Source organism: Convolutriloba macropyga, chromosome 1, assembly GCF_964194025.1.
Source record: "Convolutriloba macropyga chromosome 1, txConMacr16.3, whole genome shotgun sequence".
Taxonomy (NCBI): Eukaryota; Metazoa; Xenacoelomorpha; order Acoela; family Convolutidae; genus Convolutriloba; species Convolutriloba macropyga.
The window spans coordinates 86601854-86627708 of record NC_134468.1 but is presented as its reverse complement, the minus strand read 5'-3'; the positions used below and the strand labels follow the sequence as shown (position 1 = coordinate 86627708).

The 25855-nt window shown below is 38.9% G+C and overlaps 2 protein-coding genes across 2 annotated transcripts in view; both read right to left on the bottom strand.

Annotated features, from left to right (window-relative positions):
• The window catches only part of LOC142343916 (cullin-4A-like), a 414013-nt gene that overhangs the window by 133141 nt on the left and 255017 nt on the right, over nucleotides 1-25855 (bottom strand). The gene's annotated exons all lie outside the window — the stretch shown is intronic.
• The window catches only part of LOC142343907 (uncharacterized), a 28678-nt gene continuing 5906 nt past the window's right edge, over nucleotides 3084-25855 (bottom strand). The window contains exons 2-9 of the mRNA XM_075395300.1: nucleotides 19446-24263; nucleotides 16938-17178; nucleotides 14829-15291; nucleotides 7937-8077; nucleotides 6745-6858; nucleotides 5983-6204; nucleotides 4432-4659; nucleotides 3084-3662 (exon numbers count right to left, since the gene is read on the bottom strand). Of these exons, the coding sequence (XP_075251415.1) occupies nucleotides 3384-3662; nucleotides 4432-4659; nucleotides 5983-6204; nucleotides 6745-6858; nucleotides 7937-8077; nucleotides 14829-15291; nucleotides 16938-17178; nucleotides 19446-24263 (6506 nt within the window). The 3' untranslated portion in view covers nucleotides 3084-3383. The remainder of the gene's footprint in view (nucleotides 3663-4431; nucleotides 4660-5982; nucleotides 6205-6744; nucleotides 6859-7936; nucleotides 8078-14828; nucleotides 15292-16937; nucleotides 17179-19445; nucleotides 24264-25855) is intronic.

The following is a 25855-nucleotide window of genomic DNA, read 5'->3' as shown; positions in this document are numbered from 1 at the left end:
CTTCTTGCAAATTTAATCAAAATGGACTAAAGAAACTTATTTCGTGCTGCTTTTGAGGAAAAAGTCTGAATTTTTAAATATTTAGCCGGATTTTTTGACAAAAAATAAATAAAAATAGTCGACAATATTTTTTTATATTTAGCAAATTTTAGCAATATTGACCGCTTAGTAAAAAAAATCCGGAAAATGTGAATAAAATCAACGCAATTCACTCTATTTTCTCAAAAACTTAAATCTCGATAATTCCCTGTAAAAAACGAAAATACGCGGGACGAGCCTTCTAATGATACCAGTCTCAACTCTGTACGATGAATATATCGATCAGCCAAAAATGAATTAACAAAAAAAACCCATTTGAGTTAATAGTTCCTCCCCCCCCCCCTCAAGAGGGGTCGGCACAATTAGTAACCATTGATGATTTTCAAAACATTAGTAAATTTTTGAATATTTAACCTAAAAGTGTTATAGTTAAATATTCTTTGAGCTTGATTTTATATAAAAAAACCAAACGTCCAATTATTTGCTTCTTTTAACATCAATAGACTGATTGAAATGGTTCGAGCTGATTTATAAAGACCCTTTGCTCTACTAAATAAACTTTTTTAAAAAAACTTGTTTGTGACTGTTCGAAACATTCATATGTAAACTCAGATAAAAGAGAGAGAGAGAACCTCTCCGCAATTTCTTTTTGATAAAAATTGCATTTTTCTAATTTTTAAATTAATAAGTTATTGCTTCAGCATACAATTCGCTAATTGTTAGCCTATTATTGATCTTACACTATATCAATTTATCCGAGAGCTAGCATTTACTAACATTTTGTAACATTAATGTTATTCCACAATCTAAATCATATTTGGCTACTTTATTATATTTCCGTTTTCTTCTTGTAGCAGTCAAAATGGTAACACTCGGTAGTTATTATAACTTAGATGTCTTTAATCTATATTAAAACCAAACATCTATTTACGAGTTCTCCAAACTTCTGAACTCTACATTTCAATAGATCCATGCTCAAAACTCTCCCGCTCCTCGAAGAAACTTTTGAATTTCGACGACGTTTTCTTGATTCCATAATCGAGACTGTCCAGGTGTTGAGTCGTCATTTCTTTCGTCTGGTGTCGTCGCGACACCCGAACGTTCATTTTGTTCGTTGGAGGAACAACGTAGCTTGCGTTGTCCATTTCAAGTCGTTCAGTTGAATCATTGCATGAATTGAGGTCAAGTCTGGAGCTCCTGCTATTTGCAATGCCTTCAGTTAGATCGCTGACCTGTTTAAAAATTACCGGTTCAAAAGTTCATTCTTAATTGAAAAATGAACAGCGCTTGCAAATTGCTGAACAGGTTACCTTTGTTAAAAATTAAATTAAAAAATCTCATAAAAATGAAATTGTCATTAAAAACTGAGAAATTTGCCGTGTAGTATAGTCAAACATCCTTACAAGCGTCTACTGGTAACGAAAGAGACATACTTTTTTTTATTAAAAAAATGTGCTTAGAACACAAAAATTGTTATTGAAACGCATTGTAACTTTGTGAATGTCTTAAAACTTTAAAATTTCAGCTCACTCTTAGCGTATTTCTTACAAAATTTCAGAGCAGTTTCTAATTGCATTCTTTTCTAATTTTTAAATTAAAAAATTCCTGCTTCAGCATACAATTCGCTAATTGTTAGCCTATTATTGATCTTACACTATATCAATTTAACCGAGAGTTAGCATTTACTAACAGTTTGTAAAATTACTGTTATTCCACAATCTAAATCATATTGGCTATTTTATTTGTTTCCTTTTACTAGGCAAGACTATAATATTTACTTCTTTATTTTACAAATTAGAAATAAACGTGGTCAATCAATTAATTTTAGACTTAATTTCTTGTCGGTTTCCGATTGTTCTGATTAATCTCTCAGCAGATAGGAAATTTGCGCTGATTTCGTTAGTATTTTGAAATAAAAACTTAGATTTTACAACTGTTTTTAATATGAGCTGTTATTATTTAAAAATTTATTTTCTGTGATTCTCAACCTTTTTTACATTGTCATCAATAAATAACTTAATCTCATTATTGACCGGAACCATGAAACTTCTGCTGCTTCAAGCAAAATTTTTGATCTTATTTATGTTTTGAATTATGTTTCTATAGCTTAGAAAACTGTTCTGATAAAAATTTCTGGATTCCTCAAGACTGTTTAACTTTTATAGTTCTTTTTGATGTCTTTTTAACGAAGAACATTTTTTAGAGAAGAATCAATTAAAAACAGAGACACCAGCAGATCCCTTATGTCAATTTAGAGTTTCTAATGGCTTCTAATATTTTAAAGTTTTAATGGCTTCAACAGTTTGGTAATGATAAATTATTTCTGACGTTCTGATTTCTGTCTTTGTTTAAAGTTTTTTGCCGTCTCATGATTCTTCTCTCTAATAACAAGCAAAATCTTTTTCCTAGTGAACAAGAATCCAATATTTATAACCGCTTCATTTTCAACTAATGGTTTCTTGGCTTTAGTACTACGAAATCTCATAAGAAATGTTTTATTTTCTGTTATTTAACCATTTCTGAGTTTTTTTGTGTTTTTGCCGCATTAACACACAAATGGGGTTGTTCAATTGGCGACAAATTTTTGGCAAAAACGTTTAATGTTTTCCATAAACAGCTTATGGTTTAATAGTTGCGACGCCGCTTTCTTGTTCAATTTAATTGACTTTTTATGCTTTTGCCGTTTTTTGTAGTTGTCTGAAATTTTATGGATAATGAAGGTCTCAATTGTTTCATGAGCAACGTTGTTCTTGAGTGTTTTAAAATATAGACATCGAGTTTTGGTTTTCAACATTATCGGAATTTTTTTGAATCTTTAACCTAAAAGTTTTATAGTTAAATATTCGAGTTTGATTTTATATAAAAGAACCAAACGTCCATTTATTTGCTTGTTTTAACAACAATAGACTGATTGAATTGGTTCGAGCTAATTTATATCGACTCTCTGCTCTACTAAATAAACTTAAATAAACTGGTTTGGGACTGATCGAAACATTCATATGCGAACTCAGATAACAGAGGACCTCTCCGCGATTGCACTTCGCTAAAAATTAATTTTTTTTCTAATTTTTAAATTAATAAGTTCTTGCTTCAGCATACAATTCGCTAATTGTTAGCTTATTACTGATCTAACCCTATCAATTTATCCGAGAGCTAGCATTTACTAACATTTTGTAACATTACTGTTATTCCACAATCTAAATCATATTTGGCTACTTTATTATATTTCCGGTTTTTTCCTTTAGGAGTCAAAATGGTAACACTCGGTAGTTATTCTAACCTAGATGTCTTTAATCTATATTAAAACCAAACATCTATTTACGAGTTCTCCAAACTTCTGAACTCTACATTTCAATAGATCCATGCTCAAAACTCTCCCGCTCCTCGAAGAAACTTTTGGATTCCGACGACGTTTTCTTGATTCCATAATCGAGACTGTCCAGGTGTTGAGTCGTCATTTCTTTCGTCTGGTGTCGTCGCGACACCCGAACGTTCATTTTGTTCGTAGGAGGAACAACGTAGCTTGCGTTGTCCATTTCAAGTCGTTCAGTTGAATCTTTGCATGAACTGAGGTCAAGTCTGGAGCTCCTGCTGCTGGCAATGCCTTCTGTTAGATCGTTGACCTGTTTAAAAATTACCGGTTCTTAACTGTAAAATGAACAGCGCTAGCAAACTGCTGAACAGGTTACCTTTGTTAAAAATTAAATTAAAAAATCTTATACGAATGAAAATGTCATTAAAAACTGAGAAATTTGCCGTGTAGTATAGTCAAACATCCTTACAAGCGTCTGCTGGTAACGAAAGAGACATACTATTTTTTATTAAAAAATGTGCTTAGAACACAAAAATTGTTATTGAAACGCATTGTAACTTTGTGAATGTCTTAAAACTGTAAAATTTCAGCTCACCTTTAGCGTATTTCTTACAAAATTTCAGAGCAGTTTCAGCGCATTTCGTACAAAAAAATAGCAAGTTCAGATAGTTCATCTCTTTCTGATTTTTTAGCGCAATTCAGCGCTTTTTACCACATTTCTTACAATTATGAAAGATATCAAAGGCAAGTTAATAAAAAATTATTACAAATTCAGAAGCGATTTAATTTGGCTCACTGTTTTTCGGAGAGAGTTTTCTAAACAGATCGACAACACTGGCATTAGTATCATTACTTATCTTGTTTTACTCGATAAAAAAATGTATGCGTGCCAATTTCGAAGTTTCAACCACAAAATAGAAATATCTTCCTTAGTTCAGATGAAAATTGAACTTCATTTTGTATTTAAAAAATAAGCAGTGAAAACAATAAAAGTTTTATAAATAGAAAATATATATCTGTTTTATCTAGCTACAAAAGTGAAGAAATTGCTCACAAAAATGAGGAAAGTTGAAACTAACCTTCAAAAAATCCATGGACTGCTTCATCAGATCATATTTGGAGCTGTTCAGTTCAGTTGAGTTATATCTGCTCTCGTAGTTTCGAGAAACACAGACGCTCATTTTACTTGTAGGAGGCGCGTATTGGCTCGCGCTCTTCATTTCGAGACATTCTGCTGATTTTCGGGCTGAGATGTCCAATTTTGATCCAGAAAGATGAGCACTGCTGTTGTGGGCACATTCGTTGTCCTATTGGAATAATAATTCAACTTTTTGAGCAAGTATTTTACATTCAAAATGTTTGGGTTAATATTAGCCAGTCAAAAATTTTACTTTTTTAACAGAAAGTTTTCAAAGAATGCTGCAACTGAAAATTTGAAAACTTGTTTTTGATTGCTTCTGCTGATGCTATTAACGATTTCCTGCATTGCGTAATTTTGAATCTATTACAATCGTCTGCCGTTAGCAAATTCAACCTTTCTCCTTACATAGAAAATGGCGGAGGCTTACAGGACCTCACTTAGAAAATTTTGAAAAAACTTAACGGTTCGGTTACAAGACATTTTAGGCAAATTCCCAAATACAACGTGCCAAAATATCAAAATGCAAAATAAAAAAGCATAATAAGTAATTCAGTTACATTCTATAACTCAATAGTTCGTTTACAAACTAGAAGTTGGTACCCGGAGTTTGGTGGCAGAGCAAATCAGCTCTGAATCCATAAGGAGACATTCTTTTTTTAGAATGGCAAGTACTTTGTTCATGTCACAATTTACTCTGACTGGTCTTAGTTTTTGAGTTAAATTTACTGCAATAAAAGCAATATGTTCAGCTCAACTTCCGCCAACAAGGTTTGCTTTATATGTGAGGAAAAGTTTAGCCGGTGCGAACTCTAAGACCTCATTATAATTATAATGAAAACAACTGCACATAAAGAAACTTAAAATATTCTGGCGATGCAAGGTTTCAGAACTGAATTACGTTTTTACTCTTGAAATGTGCGGGTTCCGCGCTGAAATGCTTCGAGACTCAAGCCCGGGTATTAAAAATATTGGGGTTGCAGCGTCTGATATGTCAAAAACAATAAATTTTTTTCACGAACCGTATTTATCACCAAGATTTTTTCAGCAGTGAAACAGAGCAAATGCAGAACTGGTTTTAGAGATTTTCTACCAGACTATACTAAGATCATGTCAAAAATATAAATTTTTTAATGGTTTTTTTTTTCAATTTGTCATAATCAAAAACTTCTTTGCAGCTACAGCTGCCAGCTTGTTCTTTTTCTCTGAGTTCGTTTTCGACCATAGGTTTTTGGAGACCAAAAGAATTTTTCAAACTCAGTGAACACTAAAGAGAAAGCTGAGAGACAAGGTGTCAGGACAATTTATTTGGTAAATAACAAAAAAATCAAAACAGAGTGAACAACGAAAACTTTGATTTCTTTTAGGATACTTCAAAAGCTATACCGAAAAACGGAAATACCCCCAACAGATATACCGAAATCTAGTCAAATAAAATTTCAGAAATTCCAGACAAAAAGTTGGGTGGCTTTCACGGGGATAAACTTTTTACCTTTAGGAACTCGGATGACTGTTTTGCAAGGCCGCTCTCACAACTTCCGTACTCGCTTGACGTCATGTGTTCGTGTCTTCGTGAGACGCAGATGTTCATTTTGCTCGAGGGAGGCACAATATAGCTCAAGTGATCCATTTCAATTCTCTCAGACGAATCATAAACTGAGCAATTTTCAAACTCTGATTCTTGTTTTTTGAGAACATCGGTACTCCTTGTGACCTGGAGAAATTACATTTGATATATTTTGAAATTTAATTTCGGATCTATTATGTTTTTGATCTCCCGTCCTATTGGGGGCGGAGTGGGGGAGGGGGGGGGGGGGGGGGGGGTGGGCAGTTGAGGAATTTTATTATCACAAAGCTGAGGGCCGACAGACAATTAATCCCCACTTTCTTAATATATTGTTGAGGAATTGAGGGGGGGGGGGGGGGATTTGAGGAATTCTGGAATTCTATTATTACAAAGCTGAGGGCCGACAGACAATTACCCCACTTTCTTAATATTTTGTGCTGCTTAAATGTCCCTCGAGCATAATTTTTCAATAATTTTTCACTTTTTCAACATTTCTGCGCAAGTATTGCATGTACCCATCATTTGCTGGGCGGGGGGGGATGTTGCGTAAAAAAAGTACTTCAATCAAAATCTGAATAGAAGCCGTAAAATAAATCCATTATTGATTTTTAGACACCCTAACTTTTAGACATTAGAAATTCAATATAAAACCAAAATAAAATGTGAGAAAAGTGTTTCTGCGTGTACCTTGATAGTCATGTTGTTAATCATGGCAGGGTCCACTTTAAAGCTTCTGGACATGACGTCATAGATGAAAGTGTCGTTCTTTTGGTCATACGCCACAGGCACCTCCGCTTTAACCTAAATAAATTAACGCGCTCATCCAATCAGAGTAGAGGTATTTAATCAAACTATTGTCACCAATAATTACATTTGACGAGGTCTCGATTTTAGAGCTGTACTGGAGGAAAGTTCGGAATAATACGGACGCTATATTCGGACCCCGGACCATAGTAACATTGTAAATCAGCGCTGAATCATAGTATTTCCCAGAATGTTTTTTACTATGGCCATATTATGTCATGTCACTTTTTACAATGCCCAGACAAGAAATCAGTCTAAAATTTATCCTTCTGAAACAACTATGAAAGAATTTGCCACCACCAATTTTGGTATAAAAATAATTTGGCTCGACCATTTTTTGGATGGAATTCGCTCGACCCCGTCTTTAACTAGGGTTCTCGACAATGTAGTTGTAGTCACTACGCACCACTTCTTTGACATCAACAAATTAAGTTTTCCCTGAAGTTTTTCTTGAAGTTGAGGCCATAGAATTTCCCAAAAGTGAACGTTCAACCGAATTCAGAGGAGACAAAATGAGACAATTTTAATTCAGGTATACCTCCCAACTGTTATGAAAATACTTCCAGTCAAATTTCATATTCTTGGATTTTCAAGATCTTTTCTTAAATGTACATCAAAATTCTTTCTGTGGTCATAACAGTCTTCAGTTTTGAAACCTCTTTCCTGGAGATTAATTACCCAGGTTGAGGTCCCCGATGGAAACAAGTATGCCCAGACAAAATATGGACGAATGGGGGGGGGGGGGCGTCGTGCGTTCAAAATTACATAGTCTGGAAACATCAAAAAACGGATTTTTTTTCCGTTTGCGCCCCCCAGTATGTTATGCGCCCCCCAGTATGTTATGCGCCCCCATTACAGAGCACGTGCCATTACATAGTAATTCATTATGTAAAAATATGGCACGTGCGTCTGGGGGGTGCAAATAATATGAGCCCACTAAGGCTGGGGGCGCAAACGGAAAAAATCACAAAAAAACATCGAACGTCTTCACGTGAATGCACGAAAGTCTAGTGCCAAAATCAGAATGGATAAAGAACGTGAAGGGGAAATAATAGTTAAAAAGCAGAAATCAAACCTGGAAGATAGCCTGAGGGATTTTCCTCCTGATGATGACTTCACTTTGCATCTCCAGGCCACAGTCCACTTTCAGCTCCTCAGTTGGGATCTGGTGACCAATCAGTCCCTCCTCACAATGCTCCTCGTCACCTTGCGGAATCTTGAAAAATAATAAAGATCAAAGTTACATAATGTTTTTGTCAAATAGTGAAAAAGTTAAGATACAAAACTAATCATAGCACCGTGATTTATAGTGGGGGTATCAAAGGTTACACAATATGGTTTGCTTCTGCAAATCAGTCGCAAAGGGAACCATAAATGGAATGCTTTTGCACTTTTCAAAGAATTCATTCACACTTCCGGAGATATCATCATCATTTAATACATGCTGGGAAGATTTTACATCAATTAATCTAAATCTAATAATAGTTATCTGGATTCACCAATTTGAACCGAATATTGATTCTAAGCACCATTTCTTGACGATTCATTTATATAATTTCTTTGATCGAAGTCATATTGCTTGTCTTTCTAATCTGTTAAGTCAAACTTTCTTTCTAATTCTCACTAAGTTTAAGACTATAGTTTGATCGATATTCTAACACCCCCACTCAGACTTGAGCTGATTGCGTAGAGTCTGTTCCCATCAAAACTGCTCTGAATGTTTCCGTTTTCGAAACGGGTAAGGACTTTGTGAAGATGTCCGCTGCCATTTTGTCTGTAGGGACGTAATGAATTGAAATAGTCCCATCCTCCGTCTTGTCCCGGATGAAGTGAGACTTTGTTTCGATGTGCTTGCTCCTTTTGTGCATGACTGGGTTTTGGCAGAGTCTGATACAACTTTGGTTGTGTTCTCCAATCGCTATTGGACGTTTCTGTTGGATGCCAAAATCCTCTAGAAGTTGTTTCAGGTAGAGTGCTTCCTGAACTGCTGCTGCCATGCCCTGGTATTCTGCTTCTGATGAAGAAAGAGCAACTGTGGCCTGCTTCTTGACACTCCAGCTGAGTGCTGCGCCACGTCCGTTGAGCTTGAAGTAATAGCCCGTTGTTGATTTTCTGTCGTTCACGTCTCCAGGCCATTCTGCATCACTTTCCCCCACTAAATCATAACTAGCCTCTTTTGTGTAAGTACGTTTTAAACCTTTTGAACCTTGAAGATATCGCAGAAGTCGTTTTCCGCACATCCAGTGTTGATTGGTAGGTGAATTCATGTGTCTGGACAGAATGTTGACTGTGAACATGATGTTTGGCCTTGTCTGTTTGGCCAGATACAGAAGTGATCCAACCAAGCTTCTGTAGATCCTCTGGTCCACTTTTTCGTCTCTGTTCTGTGCTGTCTGAAGTTTCAAATTCAAATCAGCTGGAGTTCTTGAGGGTTTGCATTGATCCATTTGAAACCGCTCAAGCATTGTTTCTATGTAGCGTTCTTGGTCGACTGTGACTTTGCCCTCTTCTCGTCTGATTCTTAGACCCAGAAACCAGTGTAGTCTCCCTCTGTCTTCCATGTGAAAGGTTGCTTCTAGTGCCTTCTTGACATCAGAGACCACTGTCATACTTCTTGATGCTACTATGATGTCGTCAACCCAGACCAAGATGAAGGTGTGATCCTCTGCCTCTGATCTTGCGAACAAGCAGTGATCGTTCCTGCTTCTGGTGAACTCCTGTCTTAGTAGGAAGTTTGCCAGCTCTTTGTACCAGTTGTTAGCAGCCTGTTTCAAACCATAAATTGATTTATTTAGTCGACATACTAACTTCTCCCCATCTGATCCGCGTTTTACAAACTCCTGTGGCTGTTCCAGATACACTTCTTCCTCGATTGATGAGTGCAGGAAAGCAGTCTTGACATCAAATTGGTGCATCACATGGCCCTGCTTCGCTGATAGCTGAAGTAGAATCCTGAATGTCTCTGGCTTGCAGGTAGGCGCAAAAGTCTCAAAGTAGTCCAGTCCTTCCACTTGTTTGAAGCCTTTCGCCACATAGCGCGCTTTGTATATGTCCACTTGACCACTGGGTCCCAATTTCACTATGTAGACCCATTTGCACGGTATGACGTCCCTGTCTGTGGGTGGTCTCACTAGGTTCCAAGTCTCGTTGTCTTGGAGTGCCTTGACCTCGTCCTTCATTGCCCGGTGCCACTGGTCCCAATCGTCACCTTGCTTGGCTTCGTAGACTGTTGTGGGTTCCACATAGTCGCCCTCAGTCACAGCAAGATGGGTCCTGACTTCTCCAAACAATTGCGGAACATTCCTTGCTCGTGTCCCTCGTCTGGGCTCTGCTCTGTCCGCGTGTTCCAGTGCATCTTCATCGAAGCCAACTGTCTCTAACTGTGAGAAGTCTTCTGTGTCACTGTCTTCCAGGGACTCTGAGTCTCTGTGACTCCCTCTTGTTGCAGTAGATCCTTCATCTAGTGGTGTTTCTCCAATATCCGAGGCCTCTTGTCTCAGTGTTGTTTCTTGAGTATTCACGCTCCCTGCGTCATGCCACTCCTCCTTTATTGCAGTAGATGTGTCCTGTCGTTCTCTGTTTTCAACGTCTTGATGACCATCATCTGGGTGCCAGATTCCCAGTTCCGACCCATCATCTAGTAGTTCAGCCGTTTCTTTGTTGTCAAGGATTGAGCCCACTTCAGACTTCTTGATGATCACATCTCCAAATGCCATCACCTTGCGTGTGTTGGGTATGTACACCAGGTATCCGTTTTCTCCTTCAGTGTAACCCAAAAACTTTCCTTCCAGTGCCTTGGGTTCAAGTTTGCTGACTTCTCTGTCCCTCTTCCTCATGAAGACTGTGCAACCAAAACTAGATAATTTACTAATTGGAAGCTTAGGTTTTATACCTCTCATCAGCTCTGCTTGGCATTTTTCTTCTCCTCGTCTCACAACCAAGATTCTGATCCTCGCTGCGTGAAGAATTGCTGCTCCCCACATCATCTTGGGAAGTCCTGAGTCAATGAGCAAACATCTTGCCATCTCCAGCAGTGTCCTGTTGCACCTCTCAGCTAACCCATTCTGTTGTGGCGTCTCTGGTATGGTCTTCTCCTGTAGAATGCCTGCATCTAAGCAGTACGTTTTGAACTGCTCTGAGAGAAACTCCTTCGCATTGTCTTGCCTCAGCTTCTTGGGCGTCCCCACACTGAGAACAAATTTCTTCAGGCTGGCCAATGCTTCACTCTTTGCCTTAAGCAATTCCACAAACACAAACTTCGTGTACTGGTCTGCAAACACTATGCAGAACCGGAACCCTGACAGTGACTCTACTCTGAAAGGTCCCATCACGTCTGTGAACACCTTCTCCAGCTTCTCCTCTGCTTGGGTCTCTGCCACTCTTGGTACTGGAGTCTTTGTGATCTTGGCCAATGCACACACATTGCATACATCATCGAGTTCCCCCACTGTCTCTGGTGCATTCCTGACCACATCCGCTTGATTCAAATGACCCAATCGTCTGTGCCACTTCCTTGCACTGTCAAGTTTTACGCTGTTGGAACTCATCTTGAATTCTAGAACGCTGCAGGGTGAGTAAAACAAATTGTTTTCTTGTGTTAGTTTTACCCGAGTTCCCTTCTGGAGTTTCATGCAGCTGTTTCCTCTCTCGAAGTAGAATCCTGAATGTCTCTGGCTTGCAGGTAGGCGCAAAAGTCTCAAAGTAGTCCAGTCCTTCCACTTGTTTGAAGCCTTTCGCCACATAGCGCGCTTTGTATATGTCCACTTGACCACTGGGTCCCAATTTCACTATGTAGACCCATTTGCACGGTATGACGTCCCTGTCTGTGGGTGGTCTCACTAGGTTCCAAGTCTCGTTGTCTTGGAGTGCCTTGACCTCGTCCTTCATTGCCCGGTGCCACTGGTCCCAATCGTCACCTTGCTTGGCTTCGTAGACTGTTGTGGGTTCCACATAGTCGCCCTCAGTCACAGCAAGATGGGTCCTGACTTCTCCAAACAATTGCGGAACATTCCTTGCTCGTGTCCCTCGTCTGGGCTCTGCTCTGTCCGCGTGTTCCAGTGCATCTTCATCGAAGCCAACTGTCTCTAACTGTGAGAAGTCTTCTGTGTCACTGTCTTCCAGGGACTCTGAGTCTCTGTGACTCCCTCTTGTTGCAGTAGATCCTTCATCTAGTGCTGTTTCTCCAACATCCGAGGCCTCTTGTCTCAGTGTTGTTTCTTGAGTATTCACGCTCCCTGCGTCATGCCACTCCTCCTTTATTGCAGTAGATGTGTCCTGTCGTTCTCTGTTTTCAACGTCTTGATGACCATCATCTGGGTGCCAGATTCCCAGTTCCGACCCATCATCTAGTAGTTCAGCCGTTTCTTTGTTGTCAAGGATTGACCGCAAAGAAACGTTTTGAACCGGATTGACCGCAAAGAAACGTTTTGAACCGCGTACGTTTTGAACTGCTCTGAGAGAAACTCCTTCGCATTGTCTTGCCTCAGCTTCTTGGGCGTCCCCACACTGAGAACAAATTTCTTCAGGCTGGCCAATGCTTCACTCTTTGCCTTAAGCAATTCCACAAACACAAACTTCGTGTACTGGTCTGCAAACACTATGCAGAACCGGAACCCTGACAGTGACTCTACTCTGAAAGGTCCCATCACGTCTGTGAACACCTTCTCCAGCTTCTCCTCTGCTTGGGTCTCTGCCACTCTTGGTACTGGAGTCTTTGTGATCTTGGCCAATGCACACACATTGCATACATCATCGAGTTCCCCCACTGTTTCTGGTGCATTCCTGACCACATCCGCTTGATTCAAATGACCCAATCGTCTGTGCCACTTCCTTGCACTGTCAAGTTTCACGCTGTTGGAACTCATCTTGAATTCTAGAACGCTGCAGGGTGAGTAAAACAAATTGTTTTCTTGTGTTAGTTTTACCCGAGTTCCCTTCTGGAGTTTCATGCAGCTGTTTCCTCTCTCGAAAGTGAAGCTATGGCCTCATTCCGTGCATCTTGAGACTGGTAGGAGGTTTGAAGAATAGTCCGGCACACACAGAACATTTTTGAGTTCGCATTGGAATTCCCCTTTGTTTGAGGGTATGCTGATCCTCACACAGCCTCTGCCCACCACTCTGAAAGCCTCTCTGTTGGGATTTCTGACCACTGATTGAATGGGCACAAAGTCCAGGAACGCATCGATGTGTGATCTGTACAACCACTGTCCACTAGCATGCCTGCTGTCTTCCACTGGGTAAGAGCTGCCCAGCATTCCCCGTCTGGTGTAGCCAATGTTGGATCCATTGCCACTGACTCATGTTTGCCTCCATCTCTTTGTCTCCTGCATGCCCTGTCTAGGTGACCCTTCTCACCACACTTGCTGTATTGTGCTGTCTCCTTCTTCCTGCAGTCCTTGGCAAAGTTTCCAGGAATCCCACACACAAAACAGTTTCCTTTCTTGGGTCCCTTCTTGAAGTCACGCTTCACTGCCAGTGCCACTGAACCACTTTGTCCCTTGTGTCTCTGCACCGTGCTCTCATGAAATTTCTGCAGCCTTTTCCTCAACTCTGTGAAGTTTGTTGCCGTGTTGAAGCTTTCCTGTATAACAAAACTTTCATACCTCATTGGCAGACCATTGAGGACCAAGGCGTTGAAGAGGGTCTCTGAGACTGCTTCCCCTGCTTCTTGTAGCCTTGTGAGCAACTCCTGTCCTCTGATGAAGAAGCTGTCCAAATCCTCAGAATCCTCGAGCTGCAGTCGAGCAAGCTGTGCCACTAAAGTCACCACTGTCGGCGTCTCCACAGTCTGAAATCTCTCTTGCAAAAGCTTCTAAGCCTTTGCTCCATCTCCAATGCCATCATCTCCCACACAGTCATGTCTCATCAGCATGAGGGTTGTTGCATCTAGAGTCAGTGCCAGATGGCACCACACATTTTTCCGTTTCTCCTTGATATCTGCAACTTCCTTCTCATATGCATCCTTCAGCACCTTGTGGTTCTTCTTCTCATCATTGGTTGCCCCATTGGCCAGTGGCGCAGGCTCGTTGGGTTGCTCCTCTGTCCCCAGTAGTGATTTGTAGAGTCCCTTCGTCTGCATCTTCGCCACAAATCTTGTGCTCCAGATTGGAAAGTCCTGTGCCTTTCCTGTGTAGGTCAGCAGCTTCACTGTCTGTTGATCCATTGGAGTTTGAGCAGGCAAAACAGTTGTGAAAATAAAAGGTACTAAGCAGAAAAGGATTATGACTGTCAACAACAAATTAGTTTTGTTTTGGAAATTAATTTTATGACTTAGAAAATTGCTGGGCCCATAACCTGTTGGATTATGGACTTTCGCAAGCGGAATAAAAAGCGTTTTTAACTAAGTAAAAGAATTAATTCCTCAAAAATGAGAGAATAACAAAATGATATTTTACAGTAGAATTTAGAGATTTAGCAGGAGAGATCGGATTATTAGATCAAGATGGTGATTTGAATTTGGGGATGAAAAAGGACTCAAAAATCAGCTGTACATATACCCATTATCAGTGTGAAAAATTCAAGGTACAAAACTAATCATAGCACCGTGATTTATAGGGGGGGGGGTATCAAAGGTTACCCAATATGGTTTGCTTCTGCAAATCAGTCGCAAAGGGAACCATAAATGGAATGCTTTTGCACTTTTCTAAGAATTCATTCACACTTCCGGAGATATCATCATCATTTAATACATGCTGGGAAGATTTTACATCAATTAATCTAAATCTAATAATAGTTATCTGGATTCACCAATTTGAACCGAATATTGATTCTAAGCACCATTTCTTGACGATTCATTTATATAATTTCTTTGATCGAAGTCATATTGCTTGTCTTTCTAATCTGGTAAGTCAAACTTTCTTTCTAATTCTCACTAAGTTTAAGACTATAGTTTGATCGATATTCTAACACAGGCAGTTGTTGGTATAATTGGAAAATGAAGGAAGAGAAAATATACGGTACAAATTTACTTCAAACACTCCCGCGTCCTCTGGCTTCAAATTCCTTCCGAATCCGCGTCTGGGAGCGTGTTCCACTTGTGGCTTCTCAGTCGGCTCTATCAACTCGTCAACTTCTTCGTCGTCCGAGTCTTCGGGCTTCTCGTACACGACTTCACTCATGTCGTCTGCAGTCGATAAATGCTCGCTGATAACACTTTGCAACGAACCCAGCGCCTCGAGTCTTTCGATGTTCTCGACACTTCCCAGGCACTCACTGGCGAAGCTTTCTGTGGTCGAGTCGATATTTGTGTACTCCACAAACTCTTCGATGTACGCCGGATACTGGTCAAATTTGTCTGGCTCGCAAGATTCGTCAGCGATTTTGAGGAGTTTGTTGAGCTCGAGTTGGGAGCTTTCTCTGATAAGCTCATTTTCGGGATGGTTTTCATATCCAGCCATTGAAATAGTTGAATCAATCTCCCCGCGTTCGTACCTGGTAACAAGCTAACATAACTAATTTGTTGCTCAGTTGTTTCTTTCCATTAACTGTTCCTAATAAATTCAACAGTGTTACAGGTAAAGGAGAAAAGTAAAGGAAAAATTCTCGAATTCAAATTAAGCAACATATCAAGAAATAACTCATACAAAACAATTCGCTTCAAAAAATGTACGTTAGTTTTTGGCTTTTACGCATTAAACAGACATATTACTGAGCTTGATATCTTTTTTGTTAGCTTGTTTACTACCTTTCACAATCTAAAAAAACCTGAAAAATTTGAGAATCTATGAAAAAAATTGCAACTTATAATAATAATAACAACATAGCGGGCAGATTGCCGGAAAATAGCCGCGATTGACACTTATGTCCTTCTATGAATTGAAAAAACTAAAGAAATAAGATAGATAGATCGACCACCAGTCCTTTAATAGACCACTAGACTTTTTGAGTTAGATTCGGATTGTAATTTTTATGAGACACATAAGCTCTATAAGGAAAAAACCCTAATGGAGCTGTTTCAAAATAAAAATTCGAAATCAAAAAATTCAAGACTCTGATACTCAAGAATTAAGGCATATACGTTAGGCACTACTTAGATGCACACTATTAACCTCTAACTAGTAAATGTTGATAAAATTTAAAGTTCATTAAGCGAGTTCAGAAGTTTTTTATTGAGTGAGGTAAGTCACGCAATTGACATGAAAGCAGAACAAATGACGTCTCGCACACAAATTCTAACTGCAAAGCAGTAGAAATCACTTAAATTGAAAAGTCAATTCCAAGAAAGAAGTCAGGTCGCAAGAATAATTGATGGAGACGACGAATTGAAAAAACGATGCAGGACCAGTCCTGACGTACAAGTCAAAAAATTTTCATTGACTAAACAAAAACTAGACATAGAACGGACTATGAGTGAATTACGAAATCCATTTCCATCTGAAAAAGAAAAACCATTTCCATCTGAATGAAAATCAATGTCAAAATGCCGCATGTGACCAAAAAAAACCACTAGCGAGAAAAAGAACTTTAGTTCAAACAAAAAACTAGGCCTGGAATGAACTATGAAAGGATTGGTAAAACCATTTAGAAAAAATCCAATCCAAAAAATCGAAAAAAAGTAAAAACCAAAGTGGAATTGCCGCTTGTGAACAAAAAACCACTAGCGAGAAAGCAATCTTTTTTTGTTCAAACACCGTTTTCTCACTCTACTTCAAAATTAGAGTAAAAAATTTCACGCCGCGAAACAAATCGCTTTTTTGCTCCACTTCCTGTTTCGGCGTGACCAAAATCACTACTCCATTTTGACTTCAAAAATCATGAAAATGAGTGAACAGATCTTTAAAAAAAGACAGCCTCCAATACAATTCAAATTCTTTGAATTGTAAAAAAAGCCACGATGTCTCCAATAATAGCTGCTGTCGCTTCGCGGCTATTAAAAATAAAAATAAGTTAGTTTCTGCGTAATTGCAGCGGAGCAGCATTAATCTTCTAGTCTGCAGTGCATTAACAGTAGCCTGTTCTCAGCCGTCCTTTGCTATTATTCCCCACATCTCTGACTGTTCATTTTGTGAGCATGAATGCTCTTTTTTTGGTGACAATGGCCACTTTTTAGCGCCTAAAATGTTCACAGAAAAACTCACATTTGTGCCGTAATGTCACTTGCAGCCACTGCACCACCATTGGCCGTCATGTTAAACATATATTCCATTTTCTCCTCGTTATTTCCCTTCTCTTCGTCTGGTGTGACAACTGCACTCATAATTTCTTCCAAATAAGGACAGAACTCCTCCCAGTTCAGTTGAAGCTCAACCACTTGGTTGTTAGCAGAGTCAACTTCTGCAGCAGATTTCTCAAGCGCCACGTCGAGGTCACAGCCAGTTCCTAAATTTATTCCTCGCTGTTACAACAGTTAGGCGTGAATTTATATCTGTTCTGTTTCATCCCTCCCTCCCCTCCATAGCTTTTTATGGTTCCAAGTACAATTTTTATGACCTGACGTTTATGACCCATGACCCTCAAAATATGCAGGTTTTGTTCTAAAACGTTACGATGTGAATATAGTTATAAAAACGTTAAAAAAACATCTAAACAACATTAAAGCTGATAAACAGTTTTCCATCTCTTTATTTCTCTATTTCTCTATTTTCTCTCTATTTCAAATCGACACATTCAAAACTTTTTTTGCGTGAAAAGGCTATGTAAGTTATATGTTAAGAACAACAAGGAAAACGTTAAGGCAACGAATTGGAGCATAAATTAGTTCTCTAGTCTTCTCATTATAACGTTTTTCACTTTTTAAAGGTATAGTAGACGGTTTGTACAGTTTTTTTTTATAAAAAAACTAATTTCCAATAAGTATTTGAGAAAAAAGCAATACTTTTTGTATTCTTTTATTTACAAATTAGCTACATTTATTACATTCAATACAATTAAATGTTCTTAATAGACGAACAGCAATAGCAAGGCCATTTTTGGTGCCAGACTGTTGCCATCCAAAAAAATCCAATTGTAATCAGTCGGTCTTTTAAAAAAATCTATCTTTTTTATGTTAATTAAAGAAGAGAACAATTTAAATCAAAGCTCATTGGTGTTGGGTCAAATTGGCTTACTAAGCAGTTCCAAATTAATGTATCTAGTTTTTAACTCGAAAGCTTGTGGTCATTTTGGCTTGTCAAATTTTGATGTTTGAATAAACAATGGCTTTTTAAATTTTGCCACTATTTTCTCTTAATTTGGTCAACTTGTAGGCTAGTGTCTGCAAAAAAGAATGCTTCTTCTTTCTACTGAGTCCAATTCAATCTTTATTGCAGTTTTACGCGTTAAATTTTGGTTTTTTGGTTTGATACTACCAGATTTCACTTTTCTATGTTTGGGTATTTGCATACGGCAGATCTCATCAATCTAATAAGGCTTTTTATTACTCCACTGAAGTATTTGTATTGGAGACAATATTTTTTGTTCATACGCCAATTTTTGTTTATACGCCATACACCAAAATACTTAAATTTTGGTGGTTTTCTATCTGTTTCTCCTCTGGTAGACAGTTATACCAAAAATGTCGATGAGCGCGGTTGGAACTTCGAGTGTAACGAGCCTTTTTGTTTGTTTTGTTAACCGTTGAATCAAAACTGCTCGAAACATATGAATTGCTTTATTAATCAACTATTTTCCACTTTTTTACTCAGCATAAATAGCTGACAATATTCGATTTTTGTACTTCAGGATTACATTGCCGTCAATTTCAAGTTATGGTTTGGAAGCATCTCGTGCGTGTGGTTGTGATTGAAATCTCTCAAGATTTTTGTCGCTCATCCAATTCCAGCATTTTTCCAGCCAAGCACTATCGCAAACAGTAAAAAAAAACAAGACGGTTTTGTCATCTTTTCTGTTTAAGTGAGAAAACGAAATTAAAATCTCTTTTAAAATTTTTAGACGGAGGGCTCGACTCAATTTTTTCCGGAACATTGAGTTGGTTCGCACCAGACTCCCTGTCCGCGACCCAAGTCGGTCTGGCCAATAACTGTTTTTGGTCGCGGACCTCACCCTGGGCTTTCATCGAGCTGTTTTGTCTGTAATGGGATAAACAGAACACGCTAGTCTGCGAATAGACGCAGCGAAATTTAGGTCTACATATTTTGGAAAATAGATCTGGGAATTCTTTGACAGAAATAGATTCTATCAGATACAGAAAGTTCACAAATCATGTTGTAGCAACTTTTTGGTACCATAATAAATCTCAGCATTTGAAAACATTTCGTGTCCGAATACTAATTATTTATGTATTACTCATGTTCTAATTACTTATGTTTGAATTAAAATTGAAAAGAATGTCTGTTCTATTCGGTGTCAGCCTCAGGTGTTTTTTATGTCCCCCAATTACAAATTATGTGTTGTATAGCACGTTATTATAAAAAAAATAGCACGTGCACCTGGTGGACGTAAAAGATATAAGTTCAATAACCGGGTGTTTCCCACTATAAACCATAACCCCCCCCCAGCTTAGTGGTCAGATAACCTGTAGTCCCTCACCCCCCCCCCCCCCCAAATTATGGTAAACATACCATAATGGGGGCTACAATTTCATGGGGGGCTATAATGGGAAAGACCCCAATAACCTTTGAGGACAGAATATATTCCAAAATTCGTACCTTTGTCGATGACCTGTGCCACCTCGATCAACCTCAGCGTGACCTTTGACATGGCCTCGACTGGAACATTGGCCATCCTGACCTTTCGGGTTCTCGCGGCTTCCAAAGATTGCTGCTCGTGAGGCAAAATAGCCCCCTCCATCACCTCCAGTTCATCTTCATTCGCTTTCTCGTATTTAATATCATTCGCCTCTTTTCCGAACGCCAAAAATTTTGTCATCAATGACGGATCCGACTCGTATTCCTCTTTCGTCCACAAATCAGACAACGTTTGGCACTTTCTGACGTCATCAATTGCGATTTCGTCGTCCAATGAAATCAATTTCAAGTTCTCGACCGCGCACGAAGCCAAAATCTTTTCCGAGTACCTTTTTTTCGTTGCGTGAACACAATTTTGCTCACTTGAAAACTCTTCGGCTTTTTCGACATTCGGATTTGCGCCTTTTTGGTCAATTTCGTCTTCAGATTGAAGCAAAATTAAACCTTGACTTTTGGCTTTGGCGAGGACTTTGCTAATCAATTTTTCGCTTTCGGAAGTGCAGTTATCATCTTGCAAACTTTCGAAAGTTTTAGTGCCTTTACGTGTTTGTGAGTTTAATTTGTGCGCCTCAAATAAGTCAATTTTGTCATTTTTGCCATGGGCAAGAGCGCGATCAATCGTTTCTTTGCTCGTGAAATGACAACTTTTAGGCGTCGGAAGTTTGTTCGCTTTCGTGTTGAAAACTCGGAATTCTTTATTGTGCGTCTCTTCGAGTTTTACAACCCCAAGTGCGTTTCGAGCAACGATCATGTTTTTATCCTGTGAAAGTTCCGCGTTGTTAGTTGAACCGTTTTTGACGTAATCGATTTTCTGAAGTTTTCTTGTTTCGTTTCTGCCGTTCAAGGCTTCTTTTCGGTTGAGATCTTTCACGTTTATCCACGTTTTTTCGAAGTCGATGTTCATTTCGAGGGCTCGGGCAAGTTTGTTCAATTTCACCACGCTGGCCAAGAAACTGTCACGAATCACGCCGCAGGGTTCTTGAAGCGTTTCCTCAAAAATAGCCGAAAGTAATTCCCGGGGCCGCGAAAACTCCGAAAGGTTCTTTTCCAACCCAAATGCTGTAATTGGTTTCGTGGAAAAATTACTTCCCAGTAATTTTTCCGATATCGGCACTAGTTGATTTTCAGCGCTCGGTTTTTCTGGTACCTCAACCGGCATTTCTCTAGGTCTGATCCAAGATTTGGGCGCATTATCAGACCCAAGACAGTTCGAAAGAATTTTGGTGATAAAGTATTCGAAATCTTTCGGGTTTTCAGGTAGTGTGTTGTTTTGAATCAATATCTGAGCGTAGAACATCAAAACAGCAGGTATTGCTTGAGCGGAATCAAGTTGCAGCCATTTGATGAAGGCCTCGGAAGCCATAGCAAGGACCCTTTGACGAACAGATGTCGACTTTTCAGAACCAAATACATCTTCGCGTTCTTGTGGGTCGGTGGACACTTGAACTGTATCGTCATTTTTAGTCGAAAGTTTTTCAGACATTGCAAACTCGTATATTCTTGACAAATCTGTCTGTAAACCATGGCCAAGTTTCTGCTCTTTGAACGTTTCGGCTAAAACACCCTCAAAATCGCTAATTCGTGACTCCTGTCCACACTTTTCAAAAACTTCAGCAAATATTTCACGCGTACGAATGTAGTCCTCCGTTTTTTGTTGCGCTGCTAAAGCGAGAATTTTGTTCAAATTGTCCTCTTTAACTGACATTGTTTCATGTTCGTTCGTGAACTGTTCACAAGCTTTTGAAGTCATTCGCGATTTTTCGGTCATTTCTCGCAATCGGTTCCAAGCTGAAATATTTTCATCAGACTCGTTCGCTTTGCATTCTGAAATGATCTTGCTAAGTATATACTCGTCCGCTGGAACGCTGTAGCCGATCACTTTCTGGTGCTCAACAAGTCTAGCGTAGAACAAAACCAAAGACGGTATAAGTTCCGGATCAACTTTGTGCCAGTCGATATATCCAAACGAAGCAATGGCCAGCATACTTTGTTCAAAATACTTCATTTTATCGTCAAAATTGAACATATTTTTACTTCGATCTTGTGAAATTGAGTCAGTTTTTCTGACCTCGGGTTCTTGGTCCTCTAATTCTTGTGCCAAAAGTTGGGCGAAACAGTTTTTCAAATCAGACTCCAAACATTTGCCCATTTTCATTTTGCTGAACGTTTCGGCTAAGCACCCTTCAAAGCTAATATTGCCCGACTCTTCAACGCATTTTGGGAAAACTTCCGCGAAAATTTCACGCGTTCGGATGTAGTCTTCTGGTTTTTGTTCACACGCTAAAGCCAGAATTTCTCCCAAATTTACATCAGATTTGGACAGTTTGTCCAGTTCTGACATCATATGATTTGAAACCTTCGATGTTGGCTTCGGTTTTTCAGTCATTTCTCGAAGGCGATTCCAAGCCGAAAGCAACTTAGAAGATTCGCTTCCTTTGCATTGTGACGCAATTTCATTGATGATGTACGATTCCGACGGGATTTTGTTTCCGAGTAATTTTTGATGTTCGATCAACTGGGCATAGAACATAACCAAGGCCGGGATAAGTTGAGGATCAACTTTGCTCCAGTTTATGTAACCAAATGACGCAATTGCGAGAATTTTCTGCTCAAAAGATGTCAATTCTTTCTCAAAATCGAAATCAGTTTCTCTCTTTTGTGACGAAATTTTAGATTTTGTACCAGTTGACTTCTTCACAGATAACTCACCAGCTTCGAGGTCAGCAAAGCAATTCTCAAGAATAGATTCTAAACATTTGCCCATTTTCGGTTCAGCGAACGATTCGGCCACCGAACCCTCAAAGCCAGTTTTTCCCCGTGATTCCTCAACACACCGCGCAAACACTTCAGAAAAGATTTCACGTGTTCGGATAAAATCTTCAGTTTTCTGCTCTGAAGCAATGGCCGAAATGTGACAAGAATTTTGTTCACTTTGCGCAAGTTTTTCGTGAACAGAAATTGATTCAAGCGAAGCTTTAGATTTGTGATTTGGTTTTTCGACCATTTCACGAAGTCGCAGCCACGAGGCGACAAGCTCGCTCGATTCGGACGCGTTGCATTCTGATACAGTTTCACTGACCAAGTACTTTTCAAATTCGGTTCCACTCTTACCAAGCAACCTCTGGTGCTCGACCAATCTGGCGTAGAACAGAACCAGAGCCGGAATCAATTCTGGATCCACTTTTTGCCAGTCAATAAAAGCAAACGACGCTATCGCCAGAACCACCTGATCATGTTCCCACTTTATCTTCTGGTCTGCAAACTGACTGCTGCGACTTTGCTCTTCCGAATCGAGCTGAACTTTTTTGACCTTTGCTCGGGGTTCACTGTCTTCAAGGCTGCTCGTTTCTCGCATGTCGATTTGTTTCTCGCTACCAATTCCAAATAAGGTATTTACTGATGTCCGAATCCTCAAAATGCAATTGTCCGTTATCTTTTCTTGGTCTGTTTTGGTCTTATTAGACAACAAGTTCTGTTTTTTGTCACTCTTTTTGTCTTTGTTCTCAGAAATAAGCTCATTTTGGTCTTTGACTCCAACTTCAACCCATTTAAACTCTTCTTCAAGATCACGATCAAGCGCTCTTGCAAGTTGTATGCAGTTTATAAAACCAGCAACAAAGTCTTGGTCCGAAAGTTTGCCGCACGTTTCTTGCAAACATTCACTAAACTCGACCGAAAAGATTTCCCTCGCTCGAGTGTAAACTTCGCCTTTCGATTCCAAACCAACCGACAAAACGGGTTCTGTCACTTTTTCCGATTCATCGACTTGTTCACATACCGACGAACTCTGATTGGCTGCCGACGTTTTCTCCTCTGACGCAATATTCATTTCCCGAAGTCTAGACCAAGAGCTCATAGTTTGCTCATTGGCCAAGCCTTCCGACTCGATTAAGCTCATTACGTAATCAAAACTATTCGCGTTTTCGTCGCTGCCGAGAAGTTTTTGTTGTTCCAGCAGTTTGGCGAATAGCATCACGATTGCCGGTATTTTCTCTCGATCAACTTCGTACCATTTGACGAAAGCAAACGAGGCGAGAGCCAAAACTGCTTCGTTTTGAAGTTTTTTACTCTTCGAGTTTCCGAAAATTTCCTCTCGAGTCTGCGACTTTTCACCCGTGCTTGAAACAACAACTTTTTCCACGTTTTCCAAAACTTTTTCCCAAGTTAAAACGTCAGTTTTTGCAGCGGCAATCAGAGAACTGTAAGTTGTTTCCAGCAATTTTGCGACTGAAAAGTCACTTTGCAAGGAACCGCTGACCTTTTCATTCGTCGGTTTGAGCCCCTGGCAGGAATCGTTGGCCGATATCTGATTCCAGATGTCAAGGATTCCCTCGGCCGATGCAACACCTTCTGGTACCAAACCAGCAAAAGGCGGGTTAATTTGCAGACATTCAGGGGTAAACTCCATTTTGGGCAAAGTTGAAACGTCAGTCGTAGTCTCCGGGTTCAACTTGCTCAACTTTTCTCGAAGTCGTTTCCAAAACGCCAGCTCCTCATTTTTGGACGAGTTCATGTTCAGTGCGCTGTTCATTGTGTACTCCTGTCTTGATTGGGCATTTGAGGGCGTTTTGTCATCCTCCCCGCTTGGGTTTAGGGCAAAAAGTTCCCTGGGTCGCGCCCACATTTGGGACAGGTAACTTGGGTGCAACAGGGTCAAACAAAGAGATTTTTTAAGTGTCACATCTGTGATTTGGTCCAGGTGTTTTATGATTTCAGCGTACTCCGAATCGCAGTTCCAATTTGTTCGTTCTCGTAGACGAATCCACGCATCAAATTCACCTATAATTATCAAAATGAGCAACAAACTAAAAATTAAGAGCCAGCAGGTTCTCAAATATTTTGTTAATGACACTTATTGGTTTTCAAAAAATTTTCTTTCTCACGTTCTCAACCCGACGTTAATCTTATAACTAGTTTCCAGGTCTTTTCAGTTTGCAAAAGAATGTGTTTCACTTTTTTAAATATTTTTTTGCAAATGTTTGTGTTTATTGCAGAAATCCTAGGTATTAATTTAAAAAAAAGTTGCTACCAATTTTCAAATTCAATTTTTTATGTGATCAAAAGAATTTTGGAGCAAGAGAACATAAATTTCTCCCCCCAAACTAAGAGCGTTTGAAATTCTCAAAGGAAGGCTTGATTCAATTGTAAACATGATTTGGGACTTGTTCAGATTGAATCACTGACAAATTACTAAATATATTTCTTATTGCACTTAATTTTGTGCAAAAAAAAATAGAAAACGCCTTTTGAATAGTGAAATACATTTTACGGATAACATAACCGGAGCCAAATCACTTCTTAAGCTTTGCTTAAAATAATAGATAGCTGTTTATTCGGTACATTTTGACTAATTATTTGAAAATCAACGTTTTATTTGAATCACAAAAGTATCAGCTAGCATTAATTTAAGAACTAATCTTAGAAAGTGCACAGTAAAAGTTGTATCTACTCCAAAGGACGATACGCTAGTTCTTCAAAATTTATTGAAATTGATGTTGGTTTTGATGTAACAGTGCAGAACCAAAAAATAGTTTCTGCCACATCAAAACCAACGTCAATTTCAATAAATTTTGAAGAACTAGCGTATCGTCCTTTGGAGTAGATACAACTTTTACTGAGCATTTTCTCAGATTAATTCTTAAATTACCGCTAGCTGATACTTTTTGTGATTCAAATGAAACGTTGATTTTCAAATAATTAGTCAAAATGTACCAAATAAACAGCTATCTATTATTTTAAGCAAAGCTTAAGAAGTGATTTGGCTCCGGTTATGTTATCCATAAAATGTATTTCACTATTCAAAACGCGTTTTCTAATTTTTGAAAATCAACGTTTTATTTGAATCACAACAAGTTTCAGCAAGTAGTAATTTAAGAACTAATCTGAGAAAGTGCTCAATAAAAGTTTTATCTACTCCAAAGAACGATACGCTAGTTATTCAAATTTTATTGAAATTGATGTTGGTTTTGATGTGACAGTGCAGAACCAGAAAAATATATTTTTTTTTCCTTTCACAAAGAACCAAATTTTTTAAAATTTGTTTTAGGCCTCTTGCCAAAAAAAGTTGCCACATTAAAAATTTCGAAAATAAATCATATGAAATTAATTTTTTTTCAAACTTCAATGAAAGGCTTATCAACCTAGAATTGAACAGATTTACATCAATTTTTTTATTTAATTTCAAAAATCTCGACTTTAATTTTTCGTTTTGGCCTCCTTCTTAGAAAATTGTCATCTAATGGGGAATGAAGAAGCATTTTAAAGATTTTTTTCAACGACTATATAGATTATTGCGATTTATGTTTCTCATGGGACTTGCTGTTGAATACTGCTTGTTCCGAAATTTTTGACCACGTTATTTTCCTGGTGCT